Source organism: Medicago sativa, chromosome 7 (assembly GCF_051527215.1).
Source record: "Medicago sativa cultivar Bolivia chromosome 7, Bolivia_mono, whole genome shotgun sequence".
Classification (NCBI taxonomy): Eukaryota; Viridiplantae; Streptophyta; class Magnoliopsida; order Fabales; family Fabaceae; genus Medicago; species Medicago sativa.
In genome coordinates, this window is record NC_140755.1 from 64,718,387 (window position 1) to 64,738,197 (window position 19,811).

The 19,811-nt window shown below is 34.0% G+C and overlaps 2 protein-coding genes across 3 annotated transcripts; one reads left to right on the plus strand and one right to left on the minus strand.

The window, feature by feature from the left end:
• Nucleotides 1–1,240: 1,240 nt before the first annotated feature.
• On the plus strand, nucleotides 1,241–5,425 carry LOC146907683 (putative splicing factor 3A subunit 1). 2 transcript variants are annotated; one of them, XM_085727520.1, is made up of 2 exons: nucleotides 1,241–3,571; nucleotides 5,235–5,425. In XM_085727520.1, exons 1-2 carry the CDS (start codon nucleotides 1,394–1,396, stop codon nucleotides 5,295–5,297), a joined length of 2,241 nt encoding a protein of 746 aa, XP_085583646.1. In that variant the 5' UTR covers nucleotides 1,241–1,393; the 3' UTR covers nucleotides 5,298–5,425. The 2 variants fall into 2 exon arrangements, with proteins under 2 accessions (XP_085583646.1, XP_085583647.1); XM_085727521.1 differs by having other exon boundaries at nucleotides 1,241–3,566; nucleotides 5,233–5,425.
• A 6,171-nt stretch (nucleotides 5,426–11,596) lies between these two features.
• LOC146907684 (uncharacterized) lies at nucleotides 11,597–13,671 on the minus strand. Its single transcript, XM_085726189.1, has 3 exons — nucleotides 12,820–13,671; nucleotides 11,992–12,723; nucleotides 11,597–11,861 (listed from the first exon to the last, which is right to left on the minus strand). The coding sequence occupies exons 1-3, from the start codon at nucleotides 13,120–13,122 to the stop codon at nucleotides 11,763–11,765; spliced, it is 1,134 nt and encodes a 377-aa protein (XP_085582315.1). The 5' UTR covers nucleotides 13,123–13,671; the 3' UTR covers nucleotides 11,597–11,762.
• Nucleotides 13,672–19,811: the final 6,140 nt, after the last annotated feature.

The following is a 19,811-nucleotide window of genomic DNA, read 5'->3' on the forward strand; positions in this document are numbered from 1 at the left end:
TACGGAAAAATTTCAAAAATCAAGATACGATACGGTTGGGATACGTTAATAAAAAAAATTATATAATTAAATGTACAATATAATTATAACCTTTTTTTTATATGCAAATATATTAACAAACAAAAGAAATCAGTCATAAGCTCGTATCACATTAACATAAATATAAATAATATTGACGATTAAGAGAGTGATGATTAGTCAATTACATACACAATATATCATAAAAAGAGCACCATCAGTGTTATACTATATCCAAAAGGAACATTGTTAGTATTATACTATATCGATAAAAAAAAAAGCATTATATCCAAAAAAGAACACATCAGTACTCAAGAGTTAAGTTATTTTAGTTAACATTAATTGGGAACTATCGGGGCAGGTAGCGATGTAAGATAATTATCGGATACTCTCCTGATACGTATCGGGAAGTATCGGATAATTATTTTTTAAAAAAATAAAATTTAATCTTCGGATACTCTCTTGATACGTATTGGAAAGTATCGGGCAGGTATCGGTGCAAGATACGCAGGAGATACGATACCTCATCCATTTTGAAGTATCGGGGCTTCACAACTCTTTAGATATTTAGAAGTTGAATTTTAGTAAAATTTGTTTCGATTGAGATTAAGATTAAGTTTGTTTGGCCAGTTCAAAAAAAAAAGATTAAGTTTGTTTGTTCTTAAAACAAAGATTAAGTTAGTGTGTTTTATCAAGTGAGTTTGTTTTAATTTCTTTGAGAGAAAAAATTAAACAAAAAACACAAAAGGATATAATTTTGATGACGTGTCAAAAAATTAGGAAGGAGTAAAATTATATTTTTGGTAAACATTAAATTTCATAATTAGATAATAAATAATAGATTTAATTTTTTAATTCATTCTTATTAAGATCCAAAATTATATTCTATTAAAATTTACTAAAAATAAGAGATCCATTGTTGCACGGGGTCCATATTAGACATAAAAATATATATCCTCAAAACTATACAATGTTTTTATTCATGCTTTAGAGAGAATAAAAAATTAATTTTTTTTATCTAATTTAATATATTTGAACTAATTGTTCTAGACCCATTATTACGTGTGTTTGAAGGATCATTCACAACAAAATAGCATAAATTTACCCTAAATCCCTTAAGCACCGACAAACTAATAATCGATATGAATATATATACTCATCATCCTTAATTTATTTTGAGTCACTTCACTTGCTGATCGCGTTTTGAGAGTTGATCGCTCCCGCTTTCTTTCTTTACCGTCCTGTTCTGCGGTTTGGTTGCTCTCCTCAAAGGTATTTATTTTCATCCACTCTTTTTCCATTCATAATTCATTAACTCTTTCTTTACTTATCTATCAGCGACAAACTCCCATAAGCAGCGACAAACTTCGTCATCATGCCTATACTTCCTCTACCCGCTCCTCCCACTGATGGAAATCTTGGGGAGGTGGTGATCGAGGAAGCAGCACCGACAACTGTTGCCACACACACTAGAACTATTGGAATAATTCACCCCCCTCCAGACATTAAAACCATTATTGATAAAACCTCTCGGTTCGTTGCTAAAATGGGTCTTGAATTTGAAAAGAGGATTATTGCTAATTATGCGGGCAATCCCAAGTTTAATTTCCTCAATCCATCTGACCCCTATCATGCATATTACCAGCACATGCTTTCTGAGTTTCGTAGTCAGAATCAATCTTCTACTCATAAACCTAGGGCTGCACCGGAAACTGATAGTATCGATGTAGCAACTACGGAGAAGCCTGATATTTCTGCCCGGTTTAAACCAGTAAAGAAAGTACTTGATCCTCCCGAGGCTGAGCAGTATACAGTTAGGCTTCCTGAAGGCATTACAAGGGAGGAGCTAGATATAATAAAGCTTACAGCACAATTTGTGGCTCGTAATGGGAAATCCTTTCTGACGGGATTGACAAGTAGGGAGATTAATAACCCCCAATTTCATTTCATGAAACCAACTCACAACATGTTTACATTTTTCACTTCCCTTGCTGATGCATATTCAAAGGTTTTGATGCCTCCAAAGGGGTTGACAGAGAAGCTAAAGAAGAGTGTCGACATGACTACCGTGCTTGAAAGATGTGTGAATAGGCTAGAATGGGAGCGTTCGCAAGAGCACGCTAGGCAAAAGGCTGAAGATGAGATAGAGCAAGAAAGAATACAAATGGCTATGGTTGATTGGCATGATTTTGTGGTGGTTGAATCAGTAGACTTTGCTGATGATGAGGATGAAGAATTACCTCCTCCAATGAAATTTGAGGAGGTGATAAAGAGAAGCAAGATAACACCTATGGAAGAAGATACTGTTGAGCCAGGGAAGGAAGTAGAAATGGAAATGGACGAGGAAGAGGCCCAGCTTGTTGAAGAGGGAACGAGAGATGCTAGTTTGGAAGACAATGATGAAGGGAAGAATAGTGAAGTCAGGGTTACTGAAGACCATGAACCACCAATTAGGATTGTGAAGAACTGGAAGAGACCAGAAGACAGGCTTCGTGCAGATAGTGATTCAACCAAGTTTGTGGTTTCTCCTATCACCAGTGAACTGATTCCTATTAGTGAAATGTCAGAACACATGCGAATTTCTCTCATTGATCCGAAGTACAAAGAACAGAAAGAAAGGATGTTTGCTAAAATTCGAGAAACCACTCTGGCACAGGATGATGAAATCTCTAAAAACATTGTTGGACTTGCTCGGACTCGTCCTGATATTTTTGGTACTACCGAGGAAGAGGTTTCCAATGCTGTTAAGGCTGAAATTGAGAAGAAAATTGACAAGCGACCTAAGCAGGTTATATGGGATGGTCACAGCGGTAGTATTGGTTATAATAATGAATCTAAAAACCTCCTCAGTCCAGCAATTTCAACAAATATTGGAAGTGAGGATCAAAATGATGCTTATAATAATGAATCTAAAAACCTCGTCGGTCCAGCTGCACCTCCTCCAAGACCTGGTATGCCTTCAGTTCGTCCTCTTCCACTACCACCTGGACTATCTTTGAATCTACCTCGTGGTCCTATGCATAACATGCAGTATTCTAATCCTAATAGCATTGGCCTTCCAATGCCCCCACCAAGACCAGGCATGCACATGATGCAGTCTCTTCTGCCAGCCCGCCCTCCTCCACCACCTGGATCTCAGTTCACTCATGTTCCTGTTCCACGACCTGATGTTCCTCACCCTCATCCACCGTCATGGATGATGCCTATGATGCATCCACCATCTCCTCCTCAAGGAGTATCCCCACCGTCGCCACCTGAGGAAGCTCCTCCCGAACCAGAACCAAAGAGGCAGAAGCATGACGATTCTGCTCTGATCCCTGAGGATAAATTTCTGGCTCAGCATCAGGGACCTGCTCGCATCAGTATATCTGTTCCTTATGTTGATGAAGGAAATCTCAAAGGACAAGTTCTGGAAATAACTGTGCAATCTCTGTCTGAAACTGTTGGCAGCCTGAAGAAAAAAATTGCTGGGCAGATCCAACTCCCTGCTAACAAGCAGAAATTGAGTGGAAAGCAAGGCTTTCTCAAGGACAAAATGTCACTTGCACGTTACAATCACCACAAGAAAGCACTAAAATTCCGAGGCACAAAATTCCTCGGAAATCGTCCAAATCTCCTCGGAATACCAACTTTTTCCGAGGAACTCATGTCCTGGAAAAATAGTTGGTTGCAATCCAAATACCGAGGAAATTTCCGAGGAACTTTTGTTTCCGAGGAAATATGTCCTCGGAATTAAGATGTGACGGCTGACACCAGACTGGCGCTCCTGTTGTGGCTGACATAGAAGTGACTAGCATTTCCGAGGAACTTTGTCCTCGTAATGTATTATATTTAAAAAAAATAAAATTATAATTATTTTCCTGTTTCAAAATTTTAAATTTCAAAAAGTGCCTGTTTTTAAATTTCAAATTTCTAAAGAAGAGCCAAATGTTTTAAAATTCCAAATTTCAAAAAAGCGCCAAATTTTAAATTTCGAATTTCAAAATAGCAGTAGCACACATATGCATTTCAAAATAAATAGTAATCCTAGAAAAAAGGCTAAATGAGAGTACAAGTTACATTAAAGCTCAATTCAACAATACATATAGTGATAAAAAAAAAAAGCAAGTTAATCACAACTTCAATTTCAATATTGAATCAAGTGTATGAAGCTAATTACAATAACATTGCGAACAAAAGATTGGCTTATACTCCAAATAGCTAGTTTGTATTTATTTTTATTTTATTTTTTTGAAAATTAGCTAGTTTGTATGTGAAAATATTTTCTTCACGTCAAATTTAATTCTTTAATAAATAAAAAATTAACATTATATAAAACAGAAAGAAAGAATAGTGAGCCAAAGATAGACATGACTTGGTTAACTTTTTCATGAGTTTTGATTCATTCTTCTTAAACAGAAAGAAAGAATAGTGAGAAAAAAATGAACATGAGTTTTCATTCTTCTTAATTAGACGTTTCAAAAGAGAATTGATGCCTACAAATACAAAATCCAAAGTACAGAATAATCCTGCAACAAAACAACATACAGCCGAACCAGAAAAAGTACAACCTATAAAAACCTGCTAAAAAGCCAAAGGAACCACTGTCACTTAAACAAGCGAACCAATAGCCACAAGAAAACAGTCCAGCAAGAACAAGCAAAGGAAACTGTCCAAAAACAGTCCAGCAACTCAGCTTGATTCTTTTTAGCTTCTATTGAAAGATTTGAGAAGAATCACTAAAAATATTTCAAAGATTATAAACCCTAATCACCAAATCATACAACAAAAGGATGAGAATACCTTTGAATATTTGATTGAGTTCTTCAATGGTTGTGTGACCCAGCTTTGGTTACTGAGGAGGATTTGGTGAGAGTTCTTCAATTGTGAGAAGGAAAATTGCCGAGTTTGGTTCTGTGAGTGAGTGAGAAGCGCTAGATCTAACCTTGAGAGAGAGAGAGAGAGAGAGTGAGACAGAGAGGAATGTGCTCCCAAATATATCAAAATCCTTGTTACACGCTTTGAAAAGAATTTGATAATGACAACATGTTTTCCGAGGAACATTTTCCTCGGTATTTAACTTGGAAAAGCGCACCACACTGACTTTGCAGGTAGGAGGAGCAGAGATTCTGACATGGACATACCGAGGAAAAAGTTCCTCGGAAATCCTTAATTTCAGCGAGAAACCATTGTTCCTCGGAAATTTTTGGTCGGAATACTCAAGCTTTCTTGTAGTGAATGTTAGTGGAGGAGAAACACTTTCCCTAGCATTGAGAGAGCGTGGTGGTAGAAAGAGATGAGCAAATTATGCGCGGCGCTGTGCAAAAAGGTTTTTGTAATCTCTGCTCCATTATGAGGCATATTTCGATTCTTATACTATTGATGGACTACATAATGCCTATATGCATGAATTTTATTTTGAATACTTTCTATCTATTGTTGTCTTAAAGACTGAAGTCAATATTTGTTGGTTAAAGGATTTTAACCATTAATATTTTATGTTGTTTAATTAATTTTATTTATAGATATAAATTATTTAAATCTGAACACAACTTTGTTTATAATATTTCTACATGATCTAATAAAAGAAAACTAGCTACTCATAATAAAATTAAACATACACTGTGAGTTTATGAAGAAAAATACATGAATAGATGATTGGATGATAGATCCTTGTTGCCAAGTGTGTTCCCACAACATCCAGAGATAAAAAACAACTTTTGTGCACTCTAGATCGTGTCAGACTAAATTTAGGTGAATGGTTTGATGCCTTTACATACATTTACGAGTTCTTCTAATCAAGGAACATGCCTTCACAATGTACATGCCTATTCAGAATGGAGCTTATACTCCTGTCCTTCTACTAGTCATGATTTCTAATTACTAAAGAGATTCACATGTTCAAATCGTTATATCCGCGATCCTCCTATTGTTTGTAAAGCAAAGTTGGTTGTTGCAGCTCATGCAGGTTCAAAAGAAATTGACAAATCAGGTTAGTAGATATATCGAAGTGGGTGCTTTACAGATTTTGATGTAATTCTCTCCAAGCCATTTCTTTATTTTAATTTTATAAATTTTGTATGCAAATGCTTTGTGGGTTGTGGCTTCTTGCAAATTTTTAACTGAAAATACTGATAAATCAAGACAGGAGGATACGCAGCTTTTGTCTTCGATAAATTATACTTGATATGAAGTGAAGGACATATATGCTTTATCCATATAGTGGATGTTGACAGTGGCCTAACACACTGGAGTCCTGTGTTAATTGCATAAAATGCGAAATGAAAGTGTCAATTAAGAAACTGGAAGAAAAATTTGTGATTAATCAGCAAAAGACGTGGAGTTCAGGAACAAAGATTCCATATGTGTCCTCAGTCTGCTAGTTACTTGAATTGATATTGAAATTATTTTTCTGTTGAAATTGTTTTTGTTTTTGGTGGGTTGTCGATCCAAATGTTAAATGTATATTTTGATTTGAGGTAGACTAGGCACAAATAATACGAGTGTGGAGTGCTGAGTTTTAACTAATAAAACAAATGATTCTACAGATGCGTGAGTTGCATAATTATTCGTAAGCTTGGCTGAGGGTGTAGAAAAAAGATTTGAAAAAGGAGTCGTGACTTTTTGGGAAGTTCAGTATATGCAGATCAGCATATTAATTCAACAGTGTTTCTGTAAGGAATTGTTAAGGTAGTATTTGGTTTGTCTATGAGGTATATGTTGCCTGAGGAACACCTCTTAGTTCTATATAAGTGTCACAATTGTGATATTTTGGTTACTATTATATCTACAACAGAAAATTGTGATGAGAAAATTGTGATCAGAATAACTTAGTCTAGAAAATTGTGATATGATAGTTGGTAAAGACTGAAAAGAGTAACACCAAAAGTTATGAAATATAGACAATTGAAAGATAAAAATCTCTCTTTCTAAGTTTCATGTTCGAAACAGACCCAGCATAAATGTCACTATTAATTTGAAACTCAGTAACCAGTTAAAAAAAAAATATATCAAAATTAGATAGAGTTGTTATATCCGAAATTGAAATAACCACAACATAATGTTGACGGATTCTGAATGATCTCAGTTTCCCTCTAACGTATGTTGACGGATCTCATTTTCCCTCTTGTACTTCAGTCACCAAGTGTCCAAAACCATTTGTGAGAGCTTCTGTTGAGGTCAATGATGCCTTCTTTTGTAACAAAATATTTGCTTTCATCTAGATCCAGTATGCTACAGTACAAAGAATCAATACTCCCCAAAGAACAGTTTCCTCCGAATATTCGTTTAACTCCTCCCAAAGGAAATTTGAGAAAACTTAAAAGAAAGTTTGCAAAATAATAACCCCCTTGAGCGTACAATATCTTTCCATCTGATTTTCTTATCACTAGCTTCACTTCGATTTGAATGTCGTTAGTGTTTTGAACATCACAGGAAAAAATGCTTGATACCTGTCCACTGGTTGTTTTCATTCCTAAGAACATTCCTAATCAATATAAAATAATTTATGCATGAAATATTAAAAAGTGACGAGTATAGGAAATTAAGCTATGGAAACAAGGAAAGTTGTATAAAACCTTTTCCTTTCAAACTATCAAGAGGGATCATGCGAAGCCCTTGCTCAAAACATGTTGTTGAAGTGCTGAAAATACAAGAGTGATCCCATGCAAAAAACACCCTTTACGATTACACATGTAGTACTTTGTGGCCTGAGTGTCATCAATGTTGAGTAACTTGGCTGCAATAACATTTCTTTGCTTGCCTCTTTTTTAATAGAGATTGTTGAGACAACCAATTGTAACCGGTCCAACGTTTGTGTCTTTCTGTAGAAGACTTGCAATGGTTCCTAATATATATGTTAAGAAGCTACAAAGAACATCAACTAAGTCATTTCCTGCTTCAGCAAATGAGTTCGTTTCTCTTTTCATTCACCACAAGTTTCAACGGCACATATTCGTCTGTTTGAGTAGAAGACATGGCCGGAAGTAGCACCTAGAAAACGATGTTTGGAAATTTATGGAAATTTATAGTATTTAAAACTCGAAAGTGCTTTTGTTGATTGTAACTTTGTTAGTGGTTTGGAGCATTAAACTTATAAGGGGTGTGCTTTGACTTTTGAGATTACCAATTCACGTTGCTCATAATTTTTTTCCATTTTCCATTTTATGCAAGTAAGATCATCTATTGGCTATTAAATGTTAGTTCTTGAAATTAACAAAAGCACTACAGTACTAAGTTGTTTTATAAATGTTTTTTTTTTTGTAAATCCTTTGTTTCTGTTTTACAGCTCTAGATGGAATCCCATTTTATGCTTTGTAAATGTTTTTTTGTAAATGCTTTGTTTCTGTTTTATAGCTCAAAGCTTACTGGATTTTTACGTAACTGGTAACTCATTAGAAGATTCTATGAGCATAAGAATTACTATTTTCTTTTTGTTTAGGTTAAGCTTTTTTGATATATATAAATATTCTCAACTATGGCATGTTTTCAGTGTATCCTCAGTTGTTGAAATTTTGCTATTGAGATTATTATTTTTTGTTGAAAATGTTTTGGTTTTTGGTGGGATGTGAATCCAAAGGTTAATCATGTTTGGAATGAACTAAACTAGGCACAAAGAATACGAGTTAATAGTACTTAGTCTTAACTAATTAAACAGAGAAGCATACAAATGGGTGACTTGTAATTTTAAACGATTGCTTGGCGGAAGAGTTATTGACTTTTTGAGAAATGCAGTATAATACAGAAGTTATTCAGTATTACAATGTGTGGCTCTGAGTAATCGTTATATTTGATACCTTTGATGGTTGCAGGAGGTATATGTTACCTAAGGAACACTGATCATCTTCAGGTCATCCATCAATTTACCTAATTCATGTTGATAGTGATTTCAATGATGTCGTCCACCCTAATGAAAGGGGTAGAGGTGCCCTTCTAAATTCAGTTCTTAGTAAACCTATTTCGACGTGCTACCTCTTCATGTAAAACTAATTGATGTAAATGTAAATCTAAAGGGTCATTTGGAGGCCTACAGAGTGGAAATTTCATGAAAAAAGGGCCGTCTATGGTTGGTTATCTAGTACAAGGTTATGTAATAGATTATACAAAATATAAGATAAACAGACAAAGAGAACAGAAACCAACCCGCTCGTTGCATAAATGTGACTCTTAATTTAAAACTACGTAAATATGTTACAACTGAAATCGAAATAAACATAACGTAGTAAATCTAGGAATGAGCTTTTTAACAAACTTTGTACTTCGTTCACCAAATGTCCAAGCCCATTTGTTATGTTGAGGTAAAAGATGCCTTGAACATGCTTAGACACTGCACAAGAAAAAAAAAACAATGTTAAAAAGGAGTAGTTGCTTACCTATATATATATATAACCTAATACAAAAATGCAGTCTTTGGCATTACTTAGAAGCACAAAAAAGTGATGGAGATAAGTCGACTTTTCTACATCTGGATCTCCCTAACAATCATTAGTTGTCTGCACCTGAAGTACATCATGAGTAACCTCATCGAGCATAGAAGCAAGCTCAAACTCTAACTTTGCAGTGGTCTTATCATCTCATGCACTGCATTATCAAAAGACTTTACAAAGAAATTATAGAAGAGGGCATTCTTATCCACTTAGCTGGCGGCAAGTTTATCGGGAAACTCCTTCAAATTACTCTCGTTTTGCTTCCTCAAGGCCTCCAAATGGGAAATGTATTTTTCTTTTTATCTTCTCAAATAAGAAGAGAGATTCCACCTTCTCAGTTGGGATAATTAAGAGATTTTTTTGTGTCAACTCCAATTGTGTGGATTTAGCCGCCAACTACTTCACCCGCTCTTTTGGTGCTTCCCATGAAGTGGAGGTATCTTGAAACTACTCAGCTAAGAAAATGTTCTTTTTCCACTATTTTCTTTCCAAATTGACGTTTGCCTCTTGGAGACTGAGTTTCTTCAGTTGCTGACACCACAGCCAGAAGTGAAGCGCAATGCACGGTCATGACTTACAGAATGGAAGGAAGCTCTCCTGCAATTAAATTCTTTTTCCACGACGAGCCTCTATCAATAAAATATTGCAAGTCGGATGGAGAAATGATGTCCCTTAACAGACGCTGGACGGTGAGAAAATGCTTCAGGAAGAACCCCTCCCAAAGAATACCCGAACGCTTGATTTATCGGAGAAGGAGTATCAACAAAACTCTTGAGAGGTTAGAATGAAGGGACCTCTATGGCTACCACAACTTCTCTCTTAGTTATAACAATTAATGATAAATAAAAAGGATCTTTTTTTTTTTTGAATAATAAATAAAGATTAGGATTCTGAATCTCCTCGTTGTAACTACTAGGTCATAAGGATCATAATGATAAGAATTGAATACAGAAGCAAAGATATCATAATAATGACCTGAATTACTTAGCTTAAGTAGAGTTAAAGAGGTTCATCTATAATCTATATCATAATACTGATAAACTTGTCTACTCATAATAGTTTTTTTTTTTTAACAAATACTTTTAGAAATTGCATATTCAAAGGATGAAATCCAGATCTTCAATCTTGTTTCCAAGAGTTGAATTTGCCATTTTTTATCCTAAATAAAACAATCATTCATGTTTTCTCTGTAAAAACTTCAAATCATTGCAATATGTAGAAGTTTGGCTATTATAGATCTGCAAATTCACGCACAGCCACCTTGCGGCTAGGTAAATGCACGCTAAGCAGGTTATCAATTAAACAGATGGAATGGAAAGTAGTTTGAATGCTCCAAACGCAGAGAGGGTTTATTTCAATAACTTAAGTTCTGCTAGGATGGCAAGGTTGCTCTGCCAGGAAGTCATAGCAGAGATTTTGACTTTCCAAATTTTGTAATTTTTGTTGTGTGTTCTCCAGGTGTTGTGGCAGGGTATTGGGCAACATCTTGACTTTTTGATATTTTTTTAACTCTTCAATTTTGTCATGACTTTGCATCTTTGTAATTTTCATACTGATGTTGTTCAAAATTGATCAACATGTTCCGCTTATATCAAAAGACATACATACTACAAAGTTGTTTTGAGAAAATTAAAACAGAACAATCAACTTTAATTTCAAAACATTCATGGCATTTGAGCTTAGCTAAACACACTAGTGAGTATAAATATAAATTAAAAAATGATACTCAAAATATTTTGGCATTCTTTTATAACGAGGGTTAAAGGATTGCAAATTCACACAATCAACATATAGCTCCAAAGAACTCAAATGTTAAATTGTATGTAGCTTTAAAACGAGAACATAATTTTTAATCAACACAATACCAAACTGCCAATACTGTAACTTACACAGGCAAATCAAAATTTTGCAAAGCCAATATCAAATTTAAGTGTATGAAACAAGAACGAATTGACAAACTCTTACAGCCAACAAATAATAATGCTTAAATGGAATCGCAAGCCCAAAAATAAAAATTTCATCAACCAAAGATGGGACACCATATTGAACTAGTCAAAGCAAACACTTTCTCCATCTTTTGGACTCAACGGTGGAAGCAAGGAGTCGTTTAAGGCGAAACAAATCATGCTCTTGGGTTTCAAAGATAATATAATTGAACAAAGAGACGGTTAGGGTTTCGAATAACATTACAATGCATAGAATATCAAAATAGAGTTTGAAGAGATAATATAGCAAAACTTAAAACACCCACAAAACAGTTAACATAAAGCGATATTGTCTTTTACAAACTTCACTCTCACACATATGTTAAAAGCACAACACATTATTATTCTATTGTCCTCATTCACATATCTCCTCCTTAACTTCAGTTAGCAAGTGAGCAAGACCGTTTGATAGAGCAGATGTTGATGTTAAAGCCGCCTTCAATATGCTGAGACACTGCAAAATGAAAACAAGCTAAAGTGAACATTTGCTATAAAATACTTCCTAAGTCAGTCTAACATTAAACTTCGAAGTTCAAACACAAAAGCAGAAAAATAAGAGGTAATATAGCTTTATGGTCTATTACCTCTTTGATGCCAATAGTGACAACCTTCTCCTTCAGATCGTCAACAGAAGTTTCAAAATGGTTGAGTAAATGTAAAAGGGTGATTGGAGACAAAGGTGAAATGACCAGGTCATCCGTGACCACGTAAATTCTTGGTCCCATGACATAACGTTCGTAGCAAGTCAGTGTAGGTGATTGATGATACAATTCACAACAATTTCCTAAATAATTAAAACGTTCATTGGTAATGAAAACTTGATTGTGACCAATACCTTCCATATTGTATTTTCGAGGTTCATAATAACAGTAATAACTCCGATATCTTCCAACTGACAATTTTTCCTCGCTTAAATCAAAATATTGACGGGCCAATTGAGGAACAACAATCATGTCCCTTGCTTCTTTCGAAACAAAACATTCAAAATTATCCAAATCAGCTATACTATTATGCAAAGCATCAATGCTTCCCAATGAACTCCCTCCTATTAAACGTACAATTCCCCCCAAAGGAGAAACAAGGAAGCTTAAAAGTTTGTTCGCAAAATCGTAATCCCCTTGCACATACAATAATTTGTTGTCCGATTTTCTTATAATAAGCTTCACAGTGATTTGGATTCTATCACTATTGTTCTCAAAACCACAAGAGAAGAATCTTGGCCCCTCTATGGATGGTTTTCTGTCTTTATTTTCCCCTAAAAACAAATCTGTCAGTGGTGTCTTTGATACCAAAGAACATTTTAGTAGATCCAATACCTGTAAAATACAAGTCATTTAAAAACGAATTGATCCAATACCTATTACTAAACAACCAAACATTTAGCCATAAAACAAGAAATTGAAATATAAAACCTTTTCTTTAGTGACAGTGACAGTCATTTCCTTCACAGAACTTGCACTTTTTATTCCTAAGTTCTGTAGCAGAGAAAAGTTTGTAATATCCATGGAGTTTTGCATGACAGTCAAATCATCCTTAATAATAAAAGTTGCACCCCTGTTCACAAATCCATTGCAGAATTTTTTCATCATAACTGAACGGTTCAAAGGATTCCCGCACTCTTGGCAGTTATATTTGTTAAAGGAAATCCTCAAACGATTCAGGTATTTAGAGCAAGGAAACGTAGTGCATAAGAAGTACTCTGGGCTCAGTGTCATCAATATTAAGTTTAAGACTGCTACAATAATCTTCTGATGAGTTAGCTGGCCTTCCTTATCCACGTTCCCAGACACCCTTCATCGAGATCCTCCACGCAATGATAGAGCGAGTTCAGACAACCAATTGTGAATGATCCCATGCTTGTCTCTTTCTCTACAAGTCTTGCAATAGTTCCTAAAGGCAGTGTCAAGAAGCTAAATAGAACATCTGCAAAATCTTTCTCGGCTTCAGCAAACAAGACTTTGTTGGTGTCTTTGTTCACAAGAAGTTTCAAGGTAACTCCCTCCTCTGTTTTAGTAGGAGCAGCCATAGCAAATAAGAAAGAATAAACAAATTTGCAATTTAAGAACTATGGAAATTTATTTTTAGAAAACTGGAAAGAAAGTGTTTGTGGACTGTAACGTTTTGAGCATTCATATATACTGGTGCGTAACGTGATTGCAAGGTTACTTTACTGAAATTTTCTTTTCATTTAAGCACTTGTAGTCTAAATTAATGTGCCTATTGATTGTCAATTCTTGAAACTAGTATTTGAATTATTGAAAATTGAAAAATATAGAAGTGGACTGGCTACGAATCGATGTATTGGTGGAATGAAATTAAAGTGGCAGAATAGAAGATCATTCGAGCTTTGCGTTTAGGAGTTGAAAAACCGTTAAGTTATTGCTCACAACCACTAGTCATAACTCAAAATTTTTGAGTTGTGACTATGTTTTGAATTTAAGCAATTAACCTATAAAATTAGGGAACTTCTACCGTACACCTCATAAATTGAGGTGTACCGGTACTCTTGCTCCATAAATTTGTAAACTAACGATTATTTCATGAAATAAAAAGTTATTTGTCAATGTTTATATTTTAGAAAACCTCATTTCATAAGAAAAAAACATCATTTTATTGTTTATAAGAATTATATTAAACTAGACCTTGACCCGTGCGATGCACGGGGTATTTTTTGTTTGTTTCAATTTTTTTGACAATATAAACATCAAATTGGATTAATGTATTTTGTATTAGATTTCAATAAATACTACAATTATATTATTGAATAATTCAAATTAAAATCATTTTCAATATCACAAATCAAGTTACATTCAGTCTAAAAAGAGTAGATAAGTAACTATTAAACATTCGAAAATACGATTTGGAATTGAAAGTGTCAATAGTAACCATTACAATTTAAAGCATGAGTGTGTTATTACTTAAAGCCTTAAGTGTCTTATTATTTAAAGCATTGAAAACCAAGGAAATTAACACAATCACAATAGGATTTCAAGCATCAACTTTCATCAAAACTGACACAATCACAATCCACAAAATCAAAATGAATAAAATAGCATTTATATCAAAATTAGTTTAGTGATCATACCATTAATAAGTTAGTATGGACGAAATATGCATCACAGTCACAATTTTTAGGATAAATCGAAGGAAAAAAGGGAAGAAATGGATGGAAACCGCTGCCTTCTGGGTTGAGATCAAAGGAATAATGGTTCAGAAACGTTCAATGTTCAATTCTGTAAAGAAAGAAAAAGGGATTAATTAGTTTTTTAATGAGGGTGTTTGGTATTGGATATGAGGTAGTGGAATCAAAATTATATCACAAAAACAATTATTGGCTTAGTGGTTGGAGTGCTTACATGGAACCATAATGTTGTGGGTTCGAATCCTTGCAAAGAGTTTTTTAAACCCTCAAAAAAGACGGGATTAGGTTAAACAGTGGCGGGTTTTCCCTTGCAAAGAGTTTTTTAAACCCTAAAAAAAGGCGGGATTAGGTTAAACAGTGGCGGGATTAGGGTTAATCAGCACTGTTTAACATTTATATATACTAGACTTTTGACCCGTGTGTCGCACGAGTTTTCTCGACTATAATAGAGACCAATAAATAATCTTTAACCCGTAAGATCATTGATATAGTAGAAAATATTTTCTTCAAAAAAAAAGGCAAGAGGATAGGAATGAAATTGGTGTGCAATGCATTTTTTTAGATGGAATTTGTTAGGTTAAATAATTGCAAACCTAATAAAGCAAATGAGCGGGAAAAAAATTAGGTTAAGTTGCTGCAGACGTAACAAAATTAATAAATAAGGATTAAGATTTTCAACATTTTTTCATAAAAAATAAATAATATTCTTTATTATGAGTAATAAAAATTCAAAAAAAGTAAATTTTATTTCGTCGAAGCATTTGGTAAATAAGATTTTATTATTTTATTATTAAAATTCTTTCAAAAAAAAATTATTATTATAATTGTCAAGGACAGAAAATAAATTTTTTTCTTTAAAAAAAACAACTCATTTAATCATTAATTTAACGATTTGGTGTACCGGTACACTCAAATTTTTGGGTGTACCATAGAATTTACCAATAAAATTATTATTGTTTGATATTTATTTTTATTACCATAGAATTTACCATAAAATTATTATTGTTTGATATTTATTTTTATTTTACGTGTGTTATTTTTTTTATTTTTAAAGTGACCGCGTCACCGATTCAATCCGATATAATCTGGTTAAATAGTTGTATAAATTTAATTTTAAGACTGGGTTATCTAACTGAGTCATCCGAATTGATCCGGTTTAGTCATGTGGTTCGACCAATGACCCAGTGGTTCAACCGTTGACCCAGTGACTCAGTACCCCTACCGAGTCAATGTTCGAGCCGAGTTTTAAAAACCATGGATAAAGGTGATTTTAAAAAAACAATGGCGGTTGACGGATAAACTAGAGACAAAGTTAGAGATACAGTTGAACTGCTCTATTTGCAGCCCAAGCTATAAGGTCGCGCAGTACCACCCAAGCCAACGTATCACAGGTGCGAATTACAAGACAAGAAGAAGATACCTGGAAGAAACCGGCACCTGGCAGGTATAAATGCAACATCGATGCATCCTTTTCCACTTCTCTTAATAGGGTTGGTTTGGGTATGTGCCTTAGGGATGAGGATGGTGCTTTTGTTCTTGCAAGAACAAATGGTTTGCTCCTCTTTGTGACATAGAGGTGGGGGAGGCTGTTGGCCTACACACAGCTTTGGATTGGATCTCTAATCAACAGTTTGATAATGTCGACTTTGTACTTGATTGTAAAAAAGTTGTTGATTGTGTCAATTCTAGCTTAGATGATAGCAGCGGATTTGGGTGTATTATTACTGCTTGTAAACAGCTGCTAGTAGATAGATTTATGAACTCTCATGTTGAGTTCAACAGGAGGCAAGCAAATAGGGTAGCTCACGAGTTAGCTCTGGAAGCCCTGTCTAATCCTAGCCCCATATTATTGATGATGTACCTACATGTATTTGACATATTTTAGCTAATGAAATGCAATGAATTTCTTCCTTAAAAAAAAAAAAAAGTTGAACTGCTCTATTTGTTTAAAACATTGGATAGTTGATGACTTATAACTTACTCCTTCTGTTTAAAAATGAGTGTCGTTTTACCCAAAAAAATTGTTTTAAAATAAATGTCACTTGCACTTTTTAATGTATATTTTTTTTTAAATGGAACGTAGAATTATTATTTTACTTTCAACTGTTAATTGAGTGTATATTCCTTCCAAAGAATTACACCAATATTAAATAAAGCTAATTTAGTAAAATTGTCGTGTCTTTTGACACCATTATTTAGGGGTGTTAACAAAAAAAAACTGAAAAACCAAACCGAACAACACTGATAATAACCGAAATGTTTATGTTGGTTCATGAATTGAACTGTTAATTCCAACACAGCTCACGAACCTGAACCAAACCAATTAAAACGGAACCAAAATTGTGTAAACTAAACTGCTAAAACCAATTTAATTTAACCTCCATCAAGTCATCCCCAAATATTCCTCGGTGTATCAACAAGATACTTAACACAACACGCGATATCATAAGTCTGGCCTCGGATTGGGAATGGGGTTTTGTTCAGGATTGAAATTCGGATTGCGAAAGAGAACAAATGCGATCGCGAACGGCGGTGATGTTAGAATAGATTGAGGTGCATGAGGCTTTCTTGTTGACGATGGAGTCGGCGGTGTTGATGAGGTCACGGTAACAGTTATTGACGAGTTCACGAAGTTCTTCATTTTTGTCGTCGATTTGTTTGCGGGTTGTAATGCATTATCCAATAAAGAAATGATGGTGATCGATGACTATGGTGAAGGAGAAGAGAGACGCAGAGAGTGTGACATATGGAAGGAGAAAATAGAGAACTATGATAAGTGTGTGTCTTATTGAAGACTGAGATTTTGACTGTGTGAGTGAAATGATTTATATTTTGGGTTTCTATTTATATAAAGGGGGTAATAAATTGATTTTCTACATTCGGACGAGTTTGAGAATGGGTTCAGGTGGATACATATATCCTGTTATCTGACATGTGCTTGTATTTTAAAATCGGAGAAAACTCAAACTCATATCCAAACCCAGTCGAAACGGAAAAAACCTGTCAAATTAGGTTTGGTTTGGGTGGGTACCCGCGGAATGAATTTTGTTTCCATGTCTACTAAAGAGGAGGGAAAGAGTTTCTAGATTTCTCTCTAAACTTGGCTATATAGGTGGAAAGACAGATGACCTCACCCCTTACGATAAAAGGGTACTCTACCATTCTTGTTAACTTGTAATTTTAATTAAGATATTAAAAGCATAATTGAATGAAAATGAAAGGATAAATATCAAAAACTAAACTGTTTAAAAAGCTTTACTTTATAAGACCAAAAAGATTTGGTGAAACTTTCATATTGATATACTTCCTCCGATCATATTTATAAGCAAAAATCAACTTTTTAAATTCATTGAATAACTATTGCATCTAGTCACATTTATATAGACCATGTACATTAATCATTCAATGAACCTAAAAAGTTATTTTTTACTTATATATGTGACAGGAGGAAGTATAATATTTGGCCCCATAATTGCAGCATATTTTAAAGTGTCCTAAGGGTATTGTTTAAGGAAATCATAAATAGAAATATTATCTTGAAAAGATAAGTCAAATATATGAAAAAATAATAATCACACATATTTCTATGCAAAAGTTACTACTATTAATTGTTTAAACAATGCTCCAATGGCACTTATTAGCATTTTCAAACTAGTAGTATATATTGCAAGACAAAAATTACTTAATGTGTGTGAATCTAACGGCTAGACTACTTGACAAAAAAAAAATAGGGAAATGTTAACAAGTACTCCCAGAGCACTCTTTAAGAATCATTAATGGTAAGTTTTTATGAAAAATTGTGTAATCAATACATTGTAATTTGTAACATTTGACTTTTTTTAAAGAATATCTCTAAATTTGGTATCCTTAGAGAATACCCCGGAAGCAATCGTTAACAACACAAAAAAAATATTACTATAACTTAACCCAATATAATGTTGACTAAAACATTATATTTTAAGCCCAAACCAATATAATATTGATTAAAAAAAATTATCAAACACCATAATAATTTTATTCTTTTTGAACAAGCACCATAATAACTTGTTAGTTGTCATAGTATATGAAAAACCTTCTTACCTCGTTTTATAAACATGTTTCAATTTAACTCTTCAATGACTCGATAGGTGTTGATGACCTATTATCATCACAATAAGCCAAATGATATTATATTTTTTATTGTATAATATATGTTATCTAATCAAGCTCTTTTTAGTCATCTCTTATATATCTTGTTAGATAATGACTTTAACTGCAATTCACTCTTAGTTGATCAAGGATGAAAAACAAATATTTTATTTTTGTATTATTTATGTATGCACTAATTTTTATCTCTGTTGTGGCAATTGAGCTATCCAATCATGGGACACAATGTATAATTTAAATTGAACGCATAATTTTTTTCTTCTTTTATTATATTTAATAAAAACTATTTGTTCGCTTGTAGTTGGTGCAAGAGTAGAATTCAAAACACATGCAATGTTTATGCCCAGACCTTGGGTACTCAAAGGAAGTGGAAATAATCTTCCAGGAGACAAACAAGGTGGAAAAGGCTCAGATGGGTCGGGCTCAAGAGGAATTAGCGGCAATGGAGGTGAAGAAGACATAGTTGAAAATATTGAAGGAGGAAAAAACAAAGAATGGAGGACTAATGGTAATGGGGAGGAAAAGAGGGAAATAATATAAAAGGGAAATGTTAACGAATGCTCTGAGGGTACTCTTTATTATTAAACTTTTACAAGAAAAGTTTCTTAATTGAAAATCCTTAAAAAATGCTCTAATGACACTCGTTAGCAAGACCAAATAAAAAAAGTCTTGGCAGAATTGAGAGATGGGAAGGTTCAGTAGGTGGCTCAGAAGGTTCAATGTGTGTATTGTATTACTACAAGTATGTAAAATACAATCATGGACTCCTTTTTACTCCATGGCTAGTCTATAATAGGATGAACATCTTTCTCTAATGCATGGGTGTTTTGGCTTAGTATGTACAGAATTAATGAGGAATTAGCATATGACCACATAGTTTTCTGGTTTGACATGACCGTACTCTTGTTTCGACATGATTCAAGGCTTTGTGCTCGTAATTTCTCTTCCATGCTCATACATTGAATTATTTACAAAACTCAACTAAAACCTAATGAAAAACTTACCAAAAAGACTATGAAATGACATTTATATGATGCTAAAACTATATGACGGATGGTCATCATACTGCAAGTAGGAAATTATCAATCCCAATCTGTCCAAAATGTTAAGAGGGAA

Coding starts and splice junctions, on each gene's coding strand:
- LOC146907683 (XM_085727520.1), top strand. CDS start 1,394: ATGCCTATACTTCCTCTACCCGCTCCTCCCACTGATGGAAATCTTGGG. Junction 3,572..5,234: donor AAATGTCACTTGCACGTTAC/AATCACCACAAG, acceptor TTTCTTGTAGTG/AATGTTAGTGGAGGAGAAAC.
- LOC146907684 (XM_085726189.1), bottom strand. CDS start 13,122: ATGACACTGAGCCCAGAGTACTTCTTATGCACTACGTTTCCTTGCTCT. Junction 12,724..12,819: donor TCACTGTCACTAAAGAAAAG/GTTTTATATTTC, acceptor TGTATTTTACAG/GTATTGGATCTACTAAAATG. Junction 11,862..11,991: donor TCACTATTGGCATCAAAGAG/GTAATAGACCAT, acceptor TTCATTTTGCAG/TGTCTCAGCATATTGAAGGC.